The sequence below is a fragment of the Quercus suber genome, unplaced genomic scaffold (genome assembly GCF_002906115.3).
Source record: "Quercus suber isolate HL8 unplaced genomic scaffold, Cork oak 2.0 scaffold_521, whole genome shotgun sequence".
NCBI classification, from domain to species: Eukaryota; Viridiplantae; Streptophyta; class Magnoliopsida; order Fagales; family Fagaceae; genus Quercus; species Quercus suber.
The window spans coordinates 428,571-450,882 of NW_027069970.1; the positions used below are offsets into that span (position 1 = coordinate 428,571).

Genomic DNA, 22,312 nt, shown 5'->3' on the forward strand with positions numbered 1-22,312 from the left:
CCCCTCAACGTTGCCTCTTTTGGTTGGTCTGTCATCCCAACAGGACGTACCTCCTAAAAGGGCTTGGGTAGAAACCACAAAATAGATCTTTTCCCTTCTCCTCACCACCAAACCACACCCCTCTTACCTCTTACCTCTGACCCATGGCCCTACCACGTCCCATATTGGCTGGGTACAGGCTGGTGGTGCCTAGCCTTGCGCGTGTCTTCCTGTTATGTATGTTCAAAATCTACCTGTTGCTTATGCGTTTGCCGCGATCTGGAGCTTTGTTTGCACAGTTTGCTGCGCTTCTTTGTTCTTTTATGCGGGTTGTTTGCATAATTCATTGTTCCCTCTAGGGACTGGGCTTTACTTGGTACTGGACTTCTTATTTCTTTCAACTCACTTCTGAATTATCCTAACTTCCTACCACATTACTTGGCATTTCCTGCTGCGGTGATTTGCTCCTGCTGGGCCTCTTTTCAAGCCTGCCGTTCCATTCTTTCCCCTAGTGGCTTAATATGGCCACTGGTGTTCTTACTTATGGGCTCTAGTGTCCCTTTCGTTTTCCGTTGGGTCTGCGGCCCATTTACTTCCTTTGGACTTCCTTGGCCCACTCACTAACTCTGCATTCCCATGGGCTTTTACTAAATTGATTGGGCTTCTCCGGCCCAATTTTCTTATTCTTATCCTTGGGGTTTATGGGCTTGTCATCAACCCTTACTCTCTTTGTTTACATTGTCTTGGGCTTGCGGCGGCCTATTCTCACTTTTCCATACCATATACTACCCATGGGTGCCATTTTTCTCTTTCCGGCCCCTTTGGGCCTATTTGTTTCATCAAGACCCATTTGTTTATATTATGGGCCTATGATCCATTATTCCTGCCGCTTGGGCTTAATGATTTTATTCTATACTTGCCACTTCTATTTGTTGCCTGCGTTGCTGAGTTGGGCTTGTTTTACAAAAATGACCCTCAACAATAGTCTACATAAAAGGACAAAGAAGGGCGATAGATTGTGCAAGCAAGCCTTCAGACCTTGGTAAATGCATGAGCAGTAGGCAGATTTTAGACATACATGAAAGGGAAGCACGCACAAGGCCCAGACACCACTAGCCTGTACCCAGCCAATATAGGACGTGGTGGGGTCATGGGTCAGAGGTAAGGGGGGGTATGGTTTGGTGGTGGGGAGAGGGGAAAATACCTATTCTGTGGCTCCTGCCCAAGCTCTTTTGGGGGGTACGTCCTGTTAGGATGACAGACCACCCAAAAGAAGTAAGATTGAGGGAGGAACAGTGAGGTGCATGTCATGAGGGATAGAGAGAGAAAGCACCTACACCGTGGTAGGAAAGAGTGTCATGGCAAATTAATGAATAAAACAACTTGTTTTTGTCTGGCAAGGGGGAGTGGCACACAGACGAACCTTTGGTGTTTGGCAAGTACACCCAAACTAGACAAAGATGGTTAAGGGGCAAAGTAGTAAAATCTAGTCACGGCAGGCACTATAAAGACTCTTGCTGTGCCCAGAAAAGTGGATTGAAAAACAGGGGAAGATCACGAAATAAAATAGAAAGAAAGTAAAAAAAACAAGGGAAATAAAAAGATAAGAGAGAAAACAGAAAACAAAGAGAGTTAATACGGTGGGCATGCACCAATAGGTCGATTTCCCTCTCTCCCTCTCAAAATCCTACTCTCTTTCAAAAAAAGTAAAAAGGATTCCTTTAGGCAACATTCAGGTCCGGTTCCCTTAAAACCATTAATCCCCACGACAAGATCTTTTCTAGGAGATTAGCTGCATTGAGAGGAAGCGTTCTTCCTTTTTGGTTTTTTGCTTCTGCAGACCAAACTTGACTTAATTCATATTTATTCTTGATTAACGCATATTGTCACTTACTCCTTTATCTTCTTTGTAAAAGTCATTATTATCACTGTGATTATGTTTCATAAATATGGATTATTTGATCATTTTCTATTAAAAATTCAGAGGACTCTATTTTGTTGTTATTATATCTGCTTGCCATAACTCATTTGAAACAGCTCTCCCTGCCATAAGCACACTCCTGGCAGATGAGGTATAATTTGTGCACAAGCCGGCCCAAATTGAGTTGCAGTTGGACCAGTTTCAACTCTCTTACTCAGAATACTCGGCCCACTACTGCAAGAGGCAGCCTAGCCCAACGCACACATAAAAAAGGCCCCTACAACGATTATAGTCAAAATTAAAGGACTAAATTTACACCGTTTGATTTTTATTTATTTATTAAGAATATTAACAATTTTAGTTTAGTCATGAATGAAGGCTCCAATAATATTGCCTTGATGTTTTTTTTTTTCTTCATAATTTCTTGATAAGCTCCATTTGGTTTGGTGTGATGATGCTATTGGTAAGTATTAGGATGTTTCTTTTGAGACCCCATTTTTAGAGCTTTAGGGTTGTAAGAATTATATGTGTTGTGGTGATTTTTCACCTGTTAGTTATGAAATGTGTGTCACTAGGTCATATGATCACATGGTTAAGCTTTGGGATGTGAGAGTGGCAAGTTTGAAATGGTTATGGAGGTTAACCATGGAAAACCAGTTGACAGCATATATGACAAGCAAGGTGCATTTGGGTTTTCATTGGATTAATGTGGGGTGAGAATTATTGGGAGTTTGAATGTGGTGATGTATGTCAGGAAGAGGAAGATGAAGGAGGAGAATGGTTTGAGGAGCTTTTGGAGGCCTTGGTACTCTATTTTTATTTATTTATTTTATTTTTTATCATTTTGATTTGTTTAGAGTTTTGTTTAATATATAATTATTATTGGAAGTGGGTATTTAAGTTTTATATAATACTAGCTGCAAACCCGCGCGTTGTGCGTGATAATCTTTTTAGAGTGGTCTCATTAAATTTATATTTTACAATTTGGACTAATTTAATAAAGAGTAATATATTTCATAATCATAAATGTAATATAGGACCAATCATAAATCATAAATATAAATTTTGTCGTACCAAAATGAAAACAATATAATTTTTCTCAGAAATTCAAAAGGTAAGTTAATGATAATATTCATTTTTTAATAAAAGTTGCTCATAACAATTTGTGAATCATTAAAAAGAACAAAAATTTGGAAATTATTCTTTTAGTTTTAAACAAACTTTCTCAAACCTTATTTTTTCTGTCCAACAATCCAAAACATAAAAAAACTTAACTAAAAAATTAATAAAACTTAACAAAGATTAATTGGACCAATTAAGAAAATAATTTGTTGTTGATAATCTATTAATTTTATTTTCTTTGCAAAAATTGTAATTTCGTCCACCCAAAACATATTATCAAATAAACAATTATTAGTATAATCTAAGAATTAAATTTCCCTCTCTCTCTCTCTCTCTCTCTCTCTCTCTCTCTCTCTCTCTCTCTATATATATATATATATATATGCATTGTCATAAAATATTAATAATAATTAAAATAAAATTGCAAAAGCTAAAATATGTCACCCATTCGATTGTTTTCATTTGATTAATTTTTGCTTTTATCTGAATAAATGGCAATATAGAGCACTTTTAATACAACTTTTAAGAGTACTTTGTCCACCCTCAAAGGATTAAAAAATAAACAAAAATTAGTAAAGTCTCATAATTTAACATCTAAATTGATAACTATATATATAAAAAAAAAAATCAAATTCTAACTTGCAAAAAAATTAATTAGCCCAAATCAAATCAAACCAATGGAATAAAGAAAAAGAACTTGTGATTGGAAATAGGAATACAAAACTGCCTAAATATGCATAAAAGTTGATACAAATTTACCAAAAAGATAAACAAATGTGATGTGATAATTAAAAAAACAATAACAAAAAGAACCATTAGTAGGAAAAAAAAAAGTGGTTGAAACAATTAAATTTTTTTTACCAAAATAGAAAAAAAAATTGGAGAAAAGAGAGAGAGTATTGACCTTTTTGTAGTGGATAAATTGGAAGGAATAGGGGAGAGAGGTGGAAATGAAGTAAGAAGAAATTTATATGAAAATTAAGATGGAAGAGGAAGGGTGGAAGCAGATGAAATGCTGAACAAAGTGAAAACTGTAGAATTTAAGAAGAAATAAAGAAAAAAAAATTTTAAAATCTAAAGAAAATCAAATGAAAACTGAAAAAAAATTATTGTAGGGATGAAAGATTGAACTAAAAAGACAATGGTTGAAGAAGATGAGAAGTTGAACAAAGTAAGATTTGCCAAAAAAACAAAAAAAAACAAAAAATAAGAAAATATTCTTAAGATGTAGTGCATAAAGAACTTTATAAAATTTATTACAAAACTTCCATTATTATATATAGTATAGATATGTGTAGACATTATTTTTGGTTTATTATTCTTCATTGATTTCATTATTTAGTTATAAACATCTAAATTAAAGTAGATAAATATGTAAAGGCAAAATTATATATAATATTAAAACCACCCAAGATGAATGTCTAAAATCAATCATCTATTTATATATATTTTTTTGTTTAAAAAAAGGAATAAAAATAAATTCTAAATTAAAGTAGATGAACATGAAATGATAAAATTATATGTAATGTAAAACCGCTCAAGATGAATGTGTAAAGTCAATAATCTATTTATATTTTTTTGTAAAAAAATAGGACTAAAACATAAATAAGAAAAATAATAATTATGTCGCAATGATGTGGCGATGAGGTGGCGTAACAGGAGTTTAGCAGCAATAAATGCTACGCTTCAACTTTTAGATATATTTAGATATAGATTTGTGGGTTTCAATTAATTTAATTGGTAAAGTCTCTGATGGTTGAATAAAAGAACTAGGATTCAATCCTTGCTTACACCAAAATTGATTGGTGTCTTGATTTGATGATAAAAAGCTGTTATCATGAGCAGACATCATAGGTTGAAACTTAAAAAAAAAAAAAAAGGTTTTATATAATATTTGAATATGTGCCTACCAACTATTTGCTAGCCAGATCCATGTCATTAGAGAGAATGAAAATCAACTTCATAATAGGAAGTCTACCATTCGATCCATTTTATTTTCTAGCCTTAGGTTCCAAAGTTTGTATAGGTAGAAAGTTTCAGTCTATTAACTCATCTGCTATTGTAGATTATGAAGTGTATTTATATGACTGGCCATCAAATCATTATAAGGTTTATCTTTGCCTCCAATTAGAACTATGCATTTTTCATAACCATAGGAACCTAACAATGAAGGAGTTGCATGCCCACTAATAAAGACTCTAATCCACAAATGAACAAAGACCTTTGGGCCTTTTGCCAAGAACAGATTCATCATTCACTAGCAGGAAAACTAACACTCCAAGTGATGAAAAATATAGTAAAGACAAGTAGTAGTTTTAGGTTTCTAAAAGATGATTGTAACAATCATCGGATATGCTTACATTGAGAGCTAATCATAGCGTTTACTCCATGTATAGATTCAAGATCCATGGTGTGGATTTTTCTTTGAATTTGCTCTAGAACAAATTGGGTGTCATGTTATAAATGGATTTTTATTTTTTACGTTGTAATAATAGATCTCTTTGTATTCATTCATAACATTTTTTGGATTTCTAATCTTTTGGTCAGTGAAGAAAGGTATTATCACATTAATGCAAAATTCCTAAGCATTGAACAAGTTTAGCTAGTTGGGTTAAAACTCGTGCTTCACATTGATTATGGGTTTAAGGAATTGGAAGTAGTTTAAGGAGTGATTCAAAAAAATTCATATATAGACACCATACCAGACAGTCGGGCACTTCAGTTCAGTTAAAACACTAGTCTCCTTCTGTTTTGATATTGATATAACAAAGATAATAAATTACTACAAATGTAAGGAGTTTCTATAAAGTGCATAACAACCTTGGTTGAGGATGTTAATTAGCTTTGGTCAAGTTCACAACAACAGTCTTTTGATTTCCTTTATATGGTTCCATTTTGGCAAAGGCTTGCCTAGTTATATCCCAATCTTTGGGAATTTTTCTTTTAGTTTGCTTTCCAATTTGAATTTTGGATGCCAAGAGCCTTGTAGCTTGCCATATAGCTCAATGGCATACTCTGCTCTATTTTATTAGGAGAACTAGTGTTCAAAAAGAATTTTGGATGAACCTTTCCATTTATGTATGTAACTCTATCTACAACAGAGGCCAACTATTGCAGTAATAGTTTTAAGAAAACAAATCCAGGCTCGAATGGTGGTGGTACAAAAGAATTATACATAATACACTTGCCCAACATTCAAGAGACTCTCATAGGGAATATGGAAGATCACATTCTTTTCCCTGCATATTTTCCTAAGAAATGCATATACATAATCAATGGTTATCTTCTTGTAGAATCGTGAACCGCTCTTAGCTTTCAATATTGTGTTCCCCATTAAGTGCACCACCCCAGCATCTCTACATCTTTTCATGAACTCTAACCCATCAACCTCACTATGTTTGCTTGCCTGACTGGAAGACATGATAGTATTGTTTTTAGGCAATGGAGAATCAACAAGCACAATTGAGTCCCCAGATGAAATGTTGGAATTCACATTAAATTCAGGTGCATTGCCATTACCATTCAACAGGCAATCATCTCTTGACCCCTCAGTTTCCTGGTCGCATAAACTATGCTCATCTGAGTCTGAAAAACTATCCATCAAGCTCTCAAGCCGGAAAAACATGAAGAGGCTATCAAAGAGCTTATTCTCAAAGTCATCATCTTTCTTACGGAGGTCACTATAACCATATCTCACAACACAACGGAACATGTGGAAATCCATGGTTCCTATCCTCTTTATAAGGAATCTCTCTCCTTCAGGGACTGTGTATACGGGAAGATATTTCACACAAAGAAAAATAACAACAGAATGGATGGCTGGTACATTGGTGATTAAGTGGGAAAAGATGTTTGGCACTCCACTGGCCAGCTCACTGTAAACAAGTCCAACCCCTGGGACCCGAACCAGTCCTAAACTTGGGCCAAGCCTAAGAATCCACGCCAGTGGAACCTTATTGTGCATTTCAAACTCGTAGTGTTTCACAGTACCGTAATGCCAAACGTACATGATGATAAAGAAGACTGTTGCAATCACAAGAGGAACCCAACCACCCTGATTTACCTTGAGGATTACGGCAGAAAAGTAAGTCAACTCCACTACAAGTGATAAGACAGTGAAGATCAGGATAAGCATCCAGTGGCTGCGCCATACTAATAACATGATCAGAATCATAAGAAATGTGGTTACCAGCATCACTATCACAACTGCTGCCCCTGTTATGACATGAAAAGTTATGCTACTGAATGCAATTCTTATTTGGCAACAAAGATTTCTTGGAATCATTAGTAGCAGACATAAAGAAAGATGCAAGAACAGACAAATAATATGTAATTTTACCTAGCATAATTAGCCCTATGATCACCAGCATCACATTAATCACTGTCTACCATTCACGAAAGGAGGTGTTTACACTTAACTAACAAAGGAAAGAGACAGGAGAGTACTACAATTTTGATTTACATGGGCACCGCTGAAGGTGACAACTAGTCAGAACCATCTAGTATGGTGAACCCATAATTATGCATGATAATTTGTTTTTGTAAGGATATAGAACTGACCCAAATGCATAAAATTTGCACATGAAACAATGTATAAAGAAATGGAAAAATAATAGAGACAGTGTAAAATCATTCTATTATGTATTATGATTAGGGCATCTATTTTTGGAATTTAATGCAACAAAAAGATGTCTCAAAATAAGGAAGAAATAACATATAGAAAAAAGGACATAAAACATGTCATGAGAACTTTATCAGGAGTAAAGGTTATATATATATATATATATATATCCCTTAGTAACTATTTGTGTGACCGTATATTTTGTAATATTCAGACATCACAGAAACGTTGGTCTATAAAGTCTACAAATGAAGAATTCAGTGGTTGGTAGGCATGGAAATTGCATCACTGCCTTAAAAAAATGACATTTGTGACAAGTAAACAATTTTAGGCTCTCTCACCCAAAGCATTTGATTTATCAGGATGAAAGAAGATGTATAAAATGAACTTCACTACATTCAAAAGTGGATAAACCTACCAGAGGCATTTCCGATTTGGTATTGGCTTTTGAAGGCAGTTGTCACCGTAATGCAAAGAATCATGAGGATCCAATTAATATCTGGAATATATATCTGGTTGGGATGCTTCTTTGATGTATGTATAACTTTGACTCTTGGAAAACAGCCAAGTGCCACTGCTTGCTTGATTAATGAAAAAGTTGCACATATGGTGGCCTGACTTGCAACAATAGCAGCTAAAGTTGCAACAACATATACTGGAAAATATATACTATCTGCAGAATAGTGAATAATCATCATTAGAAAGACAAACCTAGCCATGGAGAATGGGGCATCTACCACTTGACAAACTGATAAAATTATTTAGAAAGACATACAATAACAAAAGTTGAGTTTTTTGATATCAGTGAGGCAAAAATCTTTGATCTCCATCAAATATGATGTGCTAGGAACCACTTCATATAGATATAAAATTCCTTCACATTAACAACTGAATCCTACAAATCCTTGATTTCTTAAAATCTTCCCAGAATGTATAGGAAAAAACAAAAGTTTCCATGAGACCAAATCTATTGATGAGTGTTTTAAAATATTAAAAATACTCAGGAAAGAAGTTATTATAAATCATTTCTGAGAGCCATAAAAGTCTTTGGCTTCTAAGTGCGAGTTTAAAATCCCAATGCTTGAGAGTGGCTTATCATTCACTCCCTCAAACGCAAGGCAGCATTAAGTCATTTCCTCTCTAGACTATAGATTGGCTAACTGACACTAGGTAATGGCCTTTTCTCTCTGCTTGGATCATGTATGGCGCTTTATTTTTCCTCAACCAGTCCCTAGCCAGCAAAAATGAGGATTGTTAGGCTGATGGCCAGTTTTAAACCATATTCAAATTTTATGTCTCTTCTTTACAAGTGTTATAATGTTATGATCCTAGTGTTCCACATGGATTAAGTGTAAGCTTAAACATATGTTTATAAGCTCTTGGGCACCCTCCCCTTGCAAGCTGGTTTTCAAGGTTGAGTCTACCCATAGGTTTGTATCATATAATGTTCCAATGAAGTTAGGCAAACCTATTTACAAAGGTGAGTTTTTCGCATGTAACTTGGCACACTATAAGTAAGTAGTTAGGCCTCATTAAGTTAATGATTTGTATCCATTATGGCACACTATATAAACAATTTTCCAAATCTCTGAACACTTTTACAAAAATATGAGACCATGGAATGGATTAAGACATGAGATTTTAATCACCCTATAAATTTTTAGTACTCCCCAAGTTATTCTTTTTTTTTATTTTTTTTTTTTTTTTGGATTAGAACAAACCTGGAATAGAATGATAAAATGCACCAACCACTTGATCTGAGTTTTGCACAAGGTATGCAGCTTGTCCAACATAGGCCAAAAGAAGGCAAGGAAACACAACTACTGTGAAAGCAATCTGTATAGCTGGAACTGGAAAAAGAGATAGGTCGGCAAAAAGTGCCTCTGTGCCTGTAATAGTTCATAAGTAGTCATCTAATCTGAAATCACAGATTTTTTTTTTCGGTTATACCTTAAAAATGTGAAAAAGAAGGATTAACTCAGACAACAAGAAACTTACCGGTTAAACTAAGCATAACACCTCCCAGGGATGTCCAACTATCTTTCCCTCCCCGTTTAAAATACCTATATATATAGACAGGAGAAAAAGCTTTCAAGACACTGGTTTCGTATTTGCAAATGTTGTATATGCCAATACCTCCAATTAAGAGGAACCAAACGAACACAATGGGTGAAAACAGCCAGCCAACTTTATCCGTACCATAATGTTGCATACTAAACAAAATTATTATTAGGGCAACGGCAATCATCAAAACCATATCTGTAATACAGAGAAAAGGTAAATGTTAATTAACTAATGATGAAAAACTGGAATATGATAATTATTATTAGGGCAACGGCAATCATCAAAACTATATCTGTAATACAGAAAAAAGGTAAATGTTAATATAATGATGAAAAACTGGAATATGGTTGCACACTCTCTTTGATTGGAGTGTGGTCTTTTCTCATTTTTCTTGTTCTTCCCTTCCTGTTTTTCTTGATCGTTGTAATTTTGGTTCCTGATTTGTGCCCCCATAGTACATCCCTAATGTACTCGGTTTGGCAATTTTATTAATAATATTTTTACGTTATCTATAAAGAAAAAAAAAATTGCAAAAATAGGAAGCAAATACAAGAAAATCTATGATTCAGCAGCATTGAGATACCTTTACTCAACTTGGGGTGAGTTATGTTGATCCCATTAACAGCCGATAAAACTGTAAAATATTGTATAAGAGTTATGAAAGAATAATTTCACTTCATAAGTACTAAACAGGTCAATAATATTAACAAGCATGGTAAATCTTACAATTGCAGCCTTAGACATAAAGAGTATGGAGAGCATATGTTGGATGTGAGAGAAGCATTAAAAGACAACTCATCTAGGTTGCTTGTAGAGCTTTATGATTTTTATTGGTAGGGTTGTGGTATTTCCCTTTTTATATCAATGACACTGACTGATTCGCATGAAGTTCTTGCTTTCTGATTATTTCTACTAACTTAAAAGCCCCAATTGGTGTTCTTCTTGTATTATATGGAAGTGTCCTTTTGGATCAATTACAAGATCTCTATTATTAATCCTATTTGTAGCTTGGCATTTACCAAAAATAAAATAATTTTTTTCTCAATCCTCTTCTTATGTAAATACAAATAAATGGTATTAACAGCTTATATATGGTTAATCTTTTGAACATGTTTCAAGCCAGAATGAGTAAACAACCATTCTTGGGGTAAACAGTTTCTTCTTCTTATATTTATTATGATCTAATCACTAAGAGAAATTAAATTTGCTTATGTTCATGTCTCATCCAACACAAGGCACATTGCTGAACAGTGGTTAATCTGTTTGTTTCATATGCTGCTTGCTTGTCTCATTTAGTGGTTAATCTATTATACCATGCAGGCATCAATTATATCTAAGCACCTGATTTTCTAGACAGAAAACTCAAGAATATTTCCAAGTACATAAAAAGGCCCCAAGGACTCATCTAGAAATGTACCTGATATAGCTGGAGTGAGGATCCCATCCCCAATCACCATGCAAGAGCCAACAAGGACAAGAACAAGAAGTGCAGTTTTCCTATATGCATATTTCTCCAACCATCTCTTGGTTTTTGCAGCAAGGGATTTTTCATGGTATGAACAATAATTATATGTTGTTAACTTCTCATCACTCTGGTCATAATTAGGAATAATCTTTATTTTTGCATGTCGACAAAGTAATGAATAAAGAGCAAATGTTCCACCTGCGGCATAAGGATATGAGTATGGAGAAACCTACTGGTGCTTTGATAGCATTAAACAGGTGTATATGCTTCAACCAAAAAAAAGAAAAAAGGAGATGATATTGTTAAGCTATAATACCTTTGGAGGAATGCAGTCAAAATCATTAAATTCATAAAAAAGGATGTGCGATACTACTTTGGCGAAAAAGAAAAAAAAAAGACTAATCTAGAATTTAGTGGTATGTAAAATGATGTAACTAAAGCTTTAGTTTCCTTTTTATATATCATTTCCACAAGATTGTTATTAATCCTGTATTCCTGTGTTTTGGAGAAAGATCTTCAGTTTGGTGTCAAAGCATTATTTTGTGGCATACTGCATATTGAAGCAACGTTGATGTAGGGATTTATATATGTAACTTCACCACTTTCAAGATATTTATTTTCTTAATATTTTATCATCTTTGATAAATTATTTTCAACTATAAATTTGTTCTGTTCACTCTGTCCATGTGACTAAGGCAGGTAGAAAGCCTAAAACCTGTTAGTTTCAAGGTGGATCTTAGATATCAAAACTGTGATCTATATACCTGTATATGAAGAAAAATGTTAGGCTATCCAAATTGTTTAGTGATGTGTCCGGGTGTATCATATGTGTTAATGTTTGTGCAAGCGTTTTTTTAAAATCTTCAACTGCCACCACCCCCAATCCCTCCTCAAACCCCTCTTTCTTCCCCCCTTGAACTGATACATATTCCAAGTATCTATTAGATGAAGGTGTCAGAAATAAAATTTTCCACTTCTCAAAGGTAAAAATTCTACTTAATGAGAATGAAGTAGGAAGAAATACTAGCAATGTCCTCATTGTTCCTTGATGTACAGACAAAGACAAAAAGGCATAACACTATCCGTAGTTCCAAAAATATTATTTACACCATGGGATGTAAAGACATACATACAAAATAATATAATTATCTGCAATTAAAGAAGTAAGTTTCCAGAAAATAACGATTTACCTTGACCATTGTCAGTTGCTCTACTCACAATAAAGACATACTTGATGAGTGGAACAAGAGTAAGGGAATATATAATCAATGATAAAACACCAATCACATCCTCTGGTTCTGCAATTCCGCGAGGAAATGTATTGTAGTAAACATACAAGGGAGATGTGCCTAAATCTCCATAGACCACTCCAAGACTCTGGAATGCAAGTTGCAGAAGCAATATGGTTGAAATTTCCTAAAGGACATAAAACTGCGTCAAGTCGTCAACAAGGAGAATTAACTTAAATTCCTTAGACTCTAAAATTTTAGTTTTTATTATTTTTATTTATTTATTTTTATATATATTTTATAATAGTAGACTCGCCAATCTTTATATGTGCTAACTTGTTATAATATTTTTTATAATTAAAAAATTTCAATTAAAAAGGTGCAAAATGGGGTGCTACCCACGTACACAGGATGTATACAAAGTAAATCCAAAAAAAAAAAAAAAAAAAATCTAATGAGCCAACAGATTTGGCAGCATGTTCCCACGTATATGAGGACCACAGAAAAAAGAAACTTCGGTTGAGCTATGGATATTCCTGTCCTTCAAAAGTTCATGCTTTCATTTCTTCCAAAGACATTACATTAAGCACAACAGAATGAACTTCCTAGTCTCCGAAGCTTTTTTTTTTTTGTTGGTCTCGAACAGACCTGTCTAGCAAGCAAAAACTTCAAGAACGGTTCTTGGCATTACCCAACACACCCCAAATGCACAAGATAAGCAACCATGAGTCTCTTGCAACTGCACAATTTAGAAAGAGGTGATCCACTAACTTCCCATTAGATTTGCACATGCAGCACTAATCCATAACTATAATACCTTTTTGGCGTGATTACTTCAAGTATATCACATCCAAGAATTACAATGACTATAATCACAATCTATGAAGCACAGATACTTCATATGGGGTGTTTGTACCATGTCATACTGATGTCGTACTTGCTGTGTCGTCCAAGATCACAATCAATATATTGTAGAGTCATAATTTAAACACTAATGCATTCCTTTCCATGGTTTCAATTCCATTATCCTCTTAGTACCAGCCTTAAGCAACAATGAAATCATATTTGAGAAACTTTAAATATAGAAAGATATCATGATTAAATTTGGACTTCAAATTTGATTATAAATTATCCTTTGAATCAACTTAACCAACCCAACAAGATACAGAAATTTGTTCAATTCAATAAATTCAACTGACTCCATTATATACCAAGGATGTACATATTCATAGCTTTATGAATTTAAACTGTAATATGAAACTCTACATTTTAGGTTAACATCATAACAATATGAATATTCTAAATTTTTTAAAACTGAAGAACGACTTAAGTATCATTAGTCACAACAATAAGGGTCTCACACACATACATTAATATAGAGAGTAAAATCATAAGGACATGAATATCTTATATTCTAAATTCACACCAAAAGAGAAATGCAAACTTACCTTTTCTGTAGACATATTTTTGAGCCTCATGGCCTCCTCATCCATTGGTTGATCAAGCTTTTGATCCAACATCCAACCGTTACTTTTGTTCTGACCCATTTCCTCATCAGTCCCCATTCTTGAGGTCATTTTGTAACCCCTTTTTTTTTTTTTTTTTTTTCAAAATATGAAACTGACCCTTTTAGTTTTAAGCCAATCAACACACAATAAGCACGTCCAATATGTACCTATCTCTCTGTCCCAATTCTCATATTCTACGTTCTTTTCAATTTTTGTCAGATACCCATGAACCAAAACAATGAAATGAGAAAAACCCAGGTCTTGTTTTTTCAGGCCATGCAAGGAGGTGGTCTTTCTTTTTCTGTGGCCAAACGAGGAAGCTATTTTCAGAGAACAGACATCTCTGTTGTTGTTGTTGTTGTTGTTGTACGGATGACAATGTTTCAAGCCGTCCATTTTGGGCATTTAATAAAGAAATGCTAAAATTATTAACATGAAAAAAAAAAAAAAAAAAACTTTATAAATACCCTTCCGTTTGTCTATAATTAAATTGTAAGATTATTTAAATATTTATTATTGGTTTGAACTTATAACAATGATGATATAATAGTTGTTCTTTTATCCTTTTAGTTTATTTTTGGTATAGATGAAATAAATCTCAACAGGTCAAATTTCTTAGCATTGAGTAGTGTTCTTAAATACTCTACATTTATAATATTTTTATTTTCATAATAAATTTTAGTTAGGAGGTTATTATGTGAAATTACTTTTTTTTCTCCACCAACAACCGCAAGTAAGAACTTGACATATAAAATTTGTTACGAAAATGTTGTGAAAATATTGTAGAAATAGCCATTAAAAAATTTATATGATTTTTTTAAATTTTACAATTAAGTGTACATAAGTAAATGATATAATGTAATTTATAGATATATTTTGTATAATTTTATATGATTTTTTTAATTTTATAATTAAAGAAACAATTACTCTTAGGCACAGTGAACCGTCTTTCCCAAAGTCAATTGTCAGTTTTCAGATGTCCATATTTCAAGACAGCAAGCTTAAAGCTTTACATCTAACTGCAATGGCAATATAACTCTACTTTGAGTTTGAGACTCTCCTACATTTCTTTTTAAGGTTTTCAGGTGAATATAAATATTTTGATCATCATCTCTCACAAAAATTTCATTTCTTTTTTAATATTACTGATTGTGTTTTGCTCTGTGCTGTGTTGTGATGGAGGATTTTGGCTCTTCATGTCAAGTTTCGAGCTTATCTTTGAATGAATTCAACTGGGTCTGTCTGACACTCTGTCTTGATATGTTAGATATTTAAGTTTGGTTTTCGTGTGGGTTTTGTTCGTTTTTGTTTGGTGCTGATTCTGGGTTTTCTGGGAGCTAAAAGATTAAAGCTTTATTAAATTTTGAGGTTAATTTCTGTGTGTCCGAAATGCTTGTTTTCTGGGTATCTTATGTTTGTCTGTGCTTACTTTTCAGTAACATTGATTTACTTCTTTTTTTCTTCTATGTAACATTGGTTCACTTTTCAATAGCATTTTCAAGCGAAAACATTTAGTTAAAGTGGTGCACTTTGTTTGACAATTTCAGTTCTACTCGATTCTTTGGGTGTATGTATCTGTGTTGCTTGATTTTGGTATCCATTTAAGATAGATTGTATGTTATTACACTTGAGCTAGTAGAATTCCTATACCCTTTTAGCTTATTGCAGTTATATTCTATTCTTTGAATTTATTTGTGTTGATTCACCAGTGACTGATTTACTTGTTAGTAGCATAAATTATTGGTTACATTTGTGTGTGCATATGTTTTTTCCTTTTTGGTTGGTGAATTGAGATAGGAACCATGAGCCATGAATTTGTGCTTAGTCAACTGTTTGGTTTATGGGAAATGAAGTAAAACATTAGAAAAAGATAATTTGTAGCAATGGTTTTTGCCATTGTTTGGGGCTTGGGGTAATAGGAAGCTTCAAATCAATGGAATGAGCATAATAAAATTATAAGATTGTTTACAAGGAGTTAACCTTGTTCTGAGTTGTACTGATGGCATATTTTATTTGGTATGCGTTATGAAAGTGGATTTATATATGCATTGCACAGATTCTTCAAAATTATGAGCTTATCGGGTTGAGTGGTTTGATTACTTGCTGTATTTGGCCTTTTTTGTTTATCTTTAACAAGTTTGTTTCCTCTGATTTGCTGAGATCTTAGATATAGATATATAAGATCTTTATATTTATTGTCTATGACTAAAATTCTTATCCCCAATTGTCAGAGAATATTGATTATTTGTCTTAAAGATTGCTTAGTCTAGGAGAATCCTAGACAAGCAGTACTCTGGACCCGACCTGAGATTAAAAAAAAAACAATGTGGTTTATACGCTGGCATTTCAGTTTCAGAGAGCAAGAGTGAGAGAGAGAATGGCAAGTGATGGTAAGGTGGTGGTGGAGAAGGTGGGAGAGAAATCATCAGTAACAAGGTGCTTCTCAAAGTACCCCCTCAAGTTCATCAGTCCTAGAAAGGTTCACTAGCTGACTTTCTCTTTCTACTCTAACTCAACCATGTCTTACATTGTTGTACTGTTATTATGTGTGGTCAATTGATTTTCATCACAAATAATCTTAACTGAGGATGTTGGCATGTTCCATCTGCTTTTTCCTTAGGTTGGTCCCTCCAAAACTGACGCTGTTTGGATTTACAGCCTCACATATGGTGGTGGAGTTGTTTCTGTATGTCATTATATATTCATCTCTTACTCTTTCCATCTTTATTATATTGTGTTCTATATATCTTTTGATAGATCAAATTATGCTTGCAAAGTTGTAATAGTTTCTGAATTTGTCTGATATTGGTTTGGGTGTAGGGAGATTCTATTTCATGTGAGTTTACCATTGGAGATGCTTGCACCACTGTCCTTACAACCCAGGCTTCAACAAAGGTTGATATATATATATATATATTTTTTTTGGCCACTCTCAAATTGATTTATGATTTCTTAATAACTTGTCCTCTTTATTATTTATTTATTTATTATTATTTTTTAAATGGATTAATGCTTTTTGTACGTTTGACAGATTTCTATATGATTTTGCTAGCCTTAGTTTAATTCTTGTTCCATATGGGTTTGTCAACATGGTCTTACCTTATTCTACCCCAGGTATACAAGTCTATGGGATCCAAGTGCTCTGAACAAGTCTTAGAGGTAATCATCTTGCCTTAACCAAATTAAAGATAAAAAGTATATTCCGTTGTTTTTACTTTTAAAAATTCAGTAATATACAAATGTTATGTTAAAATGCTCATCTTCCATATTCTGGTTGCTGTTTTGTTGACCATTTGCATCTGATATGGTGTCCTTTAGTAGGCAACTTGTTCTTTAATATTTGAGATCCAGAGATACAAGGAATAAAGGGGTTTGATCTACTTCTAAAAATTTTCATTTCTACTTTTTCTGTTTGATCTTTTGCTTTTGTATATGGTTATGGTTTATTATGTCAATTTCAATCCATTTGTGAGGATTAGGTGTAGAAGGTTTCTCCTGTTGGAAATTACAAGTTGACATTCATTGAAAGACATAATGACTTATTCAAGAAATTTTCCTTTCTGCTTATTGGTTTGACTGATGGTATTAAAGTGACAGTGGTGAGTTTATACCGTGCAGTAGGCAAGTATTGGGAGTGATGCTCTATTGGCTGTTGTTCCAGACCCGGTGACATGTTTTTCCACTGCAAGGTACTCTCAGAAACAAGTCTTCAGGGTGGTTTCAGACTCAAGTTTGGTCATTGTAGATTGGATTACCAGTGGGCGCCATGAAAGTGGAGAAAAATGGGATTTTGATCTTTATAAGAGCACCAACCACATATTCTTAGAAGACAATCAACCTTTGTTTCTTGATACGGTAATGCTATTGTTTTTTTGTTTTATTCTTAATTTGTTGCATTAGTAATTTTCTGTTGCATATTTAAGTTAATGCTAGGAAGGAAATTATTTTTATTGAATGGAGTTCTGGAAGGTTCTCAAAATTCTCTTTAGTGGTTCTGGAAACCTCTCAAAATTCTTTTTTTATTGGTATCTATTCTGAGGACAATGTTATAAAGAGCCGATGTCCTGTTCCAAGGCAACACCCAAATACTTATTTCACAAAATTACTTATAAAAAAAAGTATTTGAATTTTATCAGCTCTTTTATGCTATTTTCATAATGATCATGTCACCTTATGCTATTTTCTCTCCTTGTCCTTTCCAATCTTTCCACCCCCTTTCAGTGTCTTCAAATTTATCTAAATCATAGCATTTTGATGCCACATTTTGGCCTTATTTTTGCATCTTTTTGTACAATTTTAATTTTGGGTTATAATGTTTGTTAATTGAGTTGATTCTTATTTTGGACTAACCAAAGATTTAGCAAAGTTGGTCTGATTTATTGTTAGACTAAAATTTTGGGAAATGCAAATCTGTGCATCACACTCCTGGAGATTCTAATTTCTTTGCGTACTGCTTCATCTCACATGACTTAATGTTCTAGCACAGGTGCTTCTGGAGCGAGGAAGCATAGCCTCTATTGCAGAGCACATGCAGGACTACCAAGTAATTGCAATGGTTGTACTCTTGGGGTGAGTACTTTTTGATGATTTATAACTTGATCCCAGCTTACCTCTTTTGTATTGTTGGCTTATTTACATTCAAATGTGATGTAAGTAAGTTGAGTAAGTAAATCAATTTTAGGCCTTGCAATTGCTTCATTGTAGGCCAAAGCTGAAGCAAGTTCAGGACCAAGTTCAAAAAGATGTGAAGAGGATAATGTCTGAGCAATTACACATTCCTTCTGCTTCATTGGGACACCAAGTAATGACAAAATCTGATCGTTTCTTGATGAAACCAAGCTTTATTGCTTCCACCAGTGTCTTTGGTCCTAAGGTAATTTTTTCAGATTGTTCAGCCACAAAGCAGTCAATAAACTGTATATTTTTGTTTGCTTTCATATCTGTTTATTATAGTACTTTTCAGGAATCAAGTTTAGTTCATTTTCATGTTTTTACTTCAAAGTTATGTAACTAGGATGCAAAGATTGCTCTCCTTGTGTGCATTCGATGTGGTGTGTTCAACTCAGCTTTAAAAACAGTTTTTAATATGCCTATTGTCACAAAAACAGTTCTGCTATTTGCAATGGCTGAAATCAGAATGCAGGAGTTTTTTTGTTATGTAGATCATAAATAAGGGCTCAAAGTGTGTTATCTGATCTCTCTCTCTCTCTCTCTCTCTCTCTCGTTGGTAAGTTACACACACAGCCAAGGGTACCTATGACTTTACCTTAACTCTATTATTAAGAAGAGGTGTCATATGAGCTAGAGTTCATTGGTTATTTTATTCTTAGATGTCAATGCGATTGTACTTCTACTCCCTCTATGCCTTCAAACTTTGGTTATGTATTAGAAGATCCAATTGAAAGGTTGCTAACATTTTTCTGAACATTTAACATAAGTATTATACTACAGTCATATTGCTGAGCTATCTGAATAAATTGCTAGCCTGTGTATTTCTGTGTGTGTGCAGGGAATAGGTGTTGTTGTTCGTATAGCTGCCATGACAACTGAGTCCGTTTATAAATTTCTGCACCACCAATTGGCTTGCCTGGAGCCACTGCTGGGGATGTCACCTTATCGTTAAACATGCAGGGAGAATGTGTTTCTTACAGACAAAGTTGTTAGTGGCACCAAAGCCTTGTTTCTAACGTAAGTATATCACTATATTGTATTTCCGTCATTATTTATGAATTTTTACTTTCTCCTTGATTTTCTGGTGACCACAGTATGTTTGCCCCCAAAATCTGTCTAAATGATTTCTTTTGGGCAGAGTCATTATCATAGCAATTGTTTCCTTATTCCTTTACAAAATGTAATTAATATTTAAAATGTTTAAGGTTCCAGTATGTGGGAATTCAATGCAGGGAATTGTAATATAGAGGCTGTGTGAGAAAGGGGGAAAATATTTAGATTAGGACTCCTTTATCAATTTTTTAACAATGTTGTTTCTTCAACCATCTTGTAAAATGTTAACTCTATGAGGGCTCTAACTATGAGGTCTGGAGCAAACATAGACTTTTATTTATTTATTAATTTTTATTGGTGAGTTACACACACACACAGTGGATCTTAAACTCACGACCTCACCCTCTATCCCCGTAATAATTATTATTACTGCAGATGTGCTTCCAAAAAAGAATGTTGCTTTCAAGTGTCACCCTGTTCTTCTTCTTAAAATACTAACAGCATGAACACAAGCCATATCAAACTTAGAAGTAAATTTTAAAAAGAGCCTTTGTGGTTTTACTTAAATTATCCTCACATCTGAAGAGAAGGAATTACAGGTAAGTAAATATAGATAGATGATTTTCACACAAGTGAAAAAATTGAGTGGCTTTCTTCTATTTTCTGACACTTGGTTTTGTTTTGGGCATTCAAAGTGGTCCAACTGCCATGAATAATAGGTTCACATGGGCATTAGACATCTAAATTATTAATTTCCCATGCTATCTGTTTTGTGATCTAGTTATGGGATTTGTCACATCGAAAAATTACTTGTGGAGAGTTTTATATAATGCATTACTTCTAGTCATTCTGTGAAATCTGACACCCATCGTTCACAACCTCCTCCAAATCATGATTTTCTTGTCCTTGAAGAATAAATGCAATATTTCAATCTTCTTGATTTGAAGCCACTTTGAACTCTCAGATGTACTAAATCTTGACTTTGATGAACTTTCTTTTTGGCAACTCAAGGAAGATTAATCAGTGGAAAAACCTGTCTTTTTGGCTAACTTGAATAGGAATTCTTATGATATTTACCATAATGTACTTATTTTTGGGAATGTTTAGGCTACCATTAATATGCTTGATAATTGTCATGAATTTGATATATCACAAGCCATCAACAGTAGCTGTCAAAGTTCTAGAGTAATTGTACTCATAAGTTAGTTAATTTGATTATGGCTGGCATTAAATTTTTAAATTGATTGTCATAAAAATAATATATTATCTTTGATTTTATATCATGAATATACTGAGCTGACATTAGCATGGGCTTGTTTTAATACATACTTCATCATTGTCAGGTTCCCAGACTACCACATCCCAGTTCGACAACTTTTTTTTTGCATGCTGCTTTTGCAACAGAGCAAGAGTTACAGTCCATGGATTGGTGTCTTGCAATAGTTTAAAGATTTATAAATTGGATTCTGGGTTCAATAATGTTGTTTAATCTGATCTTTTCTCTAATCTGCATGATGTGATCTAAGAATTAATAATCCTTCTATGTTGGCACCCCACCCCTTACCCACAAAAAAAGGAAAAAGAAATTCTGTTATCTGTGACCCGCGGTATAAAACTGACTCAACTGTTTTTTCCCACACAAGTCATTGTGCAAACTTTTGGTGGAGATTGGAGTGCATGTTTATCTAGTTGGTTGTCTTTGAGATTTTCGAAATACAAGTTCAAAGAAAGAAGATTACTTTAGTTAAACCCTGTAGCCATTAGCCGTGGGGTGTTTGTGCAGCCCTAGAGAATAATGCAGTGGAATATGAAACAGTCTAGCCTCGAATAGTGGGGTTTGTGGATAGGATTTCCCCCACTTTATAGGTACTAAACTAGAACAAAGAGTTCGAGTGAAGGGGCTTGAGAGAAGGCGGACATTATAATTCACAAAACACGATTTAGAACATGTGCAGCAAAAGGAATTGCTCTGCCTTCTTGTTTAGCTAACCTCAGGAGAGCTTTGGTTTATTCACCTCTTCCAGAATTGTGTACAAAAGTTGCTTTTCGATAAGTTTGGTGTGAACTCTGTTTTACGGTGATTTATCTCAGTAGGGAGAAATCTAACTCAATCTGAATCTGCTGAAGCCTTGTGCATCAGGATTACAAAATAGTAACTTGTTTATTACATAATTTCCATTTATACAACCAATCTCAAGTTTGTTTGCTTTATACATATTGTTTTGTTTGGAATTAAAACCGTGCAATCAACTAAGAGTCCATGCAGCACGGCTAGAAAGACTGCAAAAATTCAAGGACTGCGCTCATTGAACATACGTAGTCTTTGTACAACCTAGCAGTAGCATACTTATCTTAGTAGAGAGTGGATGAAGTACATATATTTAGCCAATTCAACAGATTGTTATTAGGCTCCTATATATCAGTAGACTAATAATCACCTTCTGATGGTTCTCCACATCAGCCACATCGCTATTGAACATTTAAACAATTTTCTTTTATATTCGTTAGTTACACATTTAAGGGATAGCTGAACAAGGTGTCTCTTTACCATGGCACAAATAAGTCCCTGAAACAATTAGGAGCTGAAAATTTTGAACGGTAATTCTCTCATCTTACAAATGCACGTGTTTTTGTGATTTTTCATACATGTTTCAAGGAATGTTTAGTTTAGTTTAGTTT

At 33.9% G+C, this 22,312-nt stretch overlaps 2 protein-coding genes across 4 annotated transcripts; one reads left to right on the forward strand and one right to left on the reverse strand.

The window, feature by feature from the left end:
• Positions 1–6,065: 6,065 nt before the first annotated feature.
• Positions 6,066–14,280, reverse strand: LOC136060999 (potassium transporter 11-like). Its single transcript, XM_065763737.1, has 8 exons — positions 13,850–14,280; positions 12,363–12,588; positions 11,125–11,370; positions 10,291–10,341; positions 9,642–9,902; positions 9,365–9,532; positions 8,062–8,316; positions 6,066–7,237 (listed from the first exon to the last, which is right to left on the reverse strand). Exons 1-8 carry the CDS (start codon positions 13,976–13,978, stop codon positions 6,192–6,194), a joined length of 2,382 nt encoding a protein of 793 aa, XP_065619809.1. The 5' UTR covers positions 13,979–14,280; the 3' UTR covers positions 6,066–6,191.
• Positions 14,281–14,847: 567 nt separating this feature from the next.
• LOC112004153 (urease accessory protein D) lies at positions 14,848–21,234 on the forward strand. Of its 3 annotated transcripts, XM_065763728.1 has the most exons (11): positions 14,849–14,994; positions 15,092–15,145; positions 16,260–16,388; positions 16,530–16,595; positions 16,730–16,804; positions 17,024–17,068; positions 17,531–17,764; positions 18,396–18,478; positions 18,614–18,782; positions 19,419–19,597; positions 20,977–21,234. In XM_065763728.1, the coding sequence occupies exons 3-10, from the start codon at positions 16,287–16,289 to the stop codon at positions 19,530–19,532; spliced, it is 888 nt and encodes a 295-aa protein (XP_065619800.1). In that variant the 5' UTR covers positions 14,849–14,994; positions 15,092–15,145; positions 16,260–16,286; the 3' UTR covers positions 19,533–19,597; positions 20,977–21,234. The 3 variants fall into 3 exon arrangements, with proteins under 3 accessions (XP_065619801.1, XP_065619800.1, XP_023892146.2); XM_065763729.1 differs by lacking the exon at positions 15,092–15,145 and having other exon boundaries at positions 14,848–14,994; positions 17,609–17,764; XM_024036378.2 differs by lacking the exon at positions 15,092–15,145.
• Positions 21,235–22,312: the final 1,078 nt, after the last annotated feature.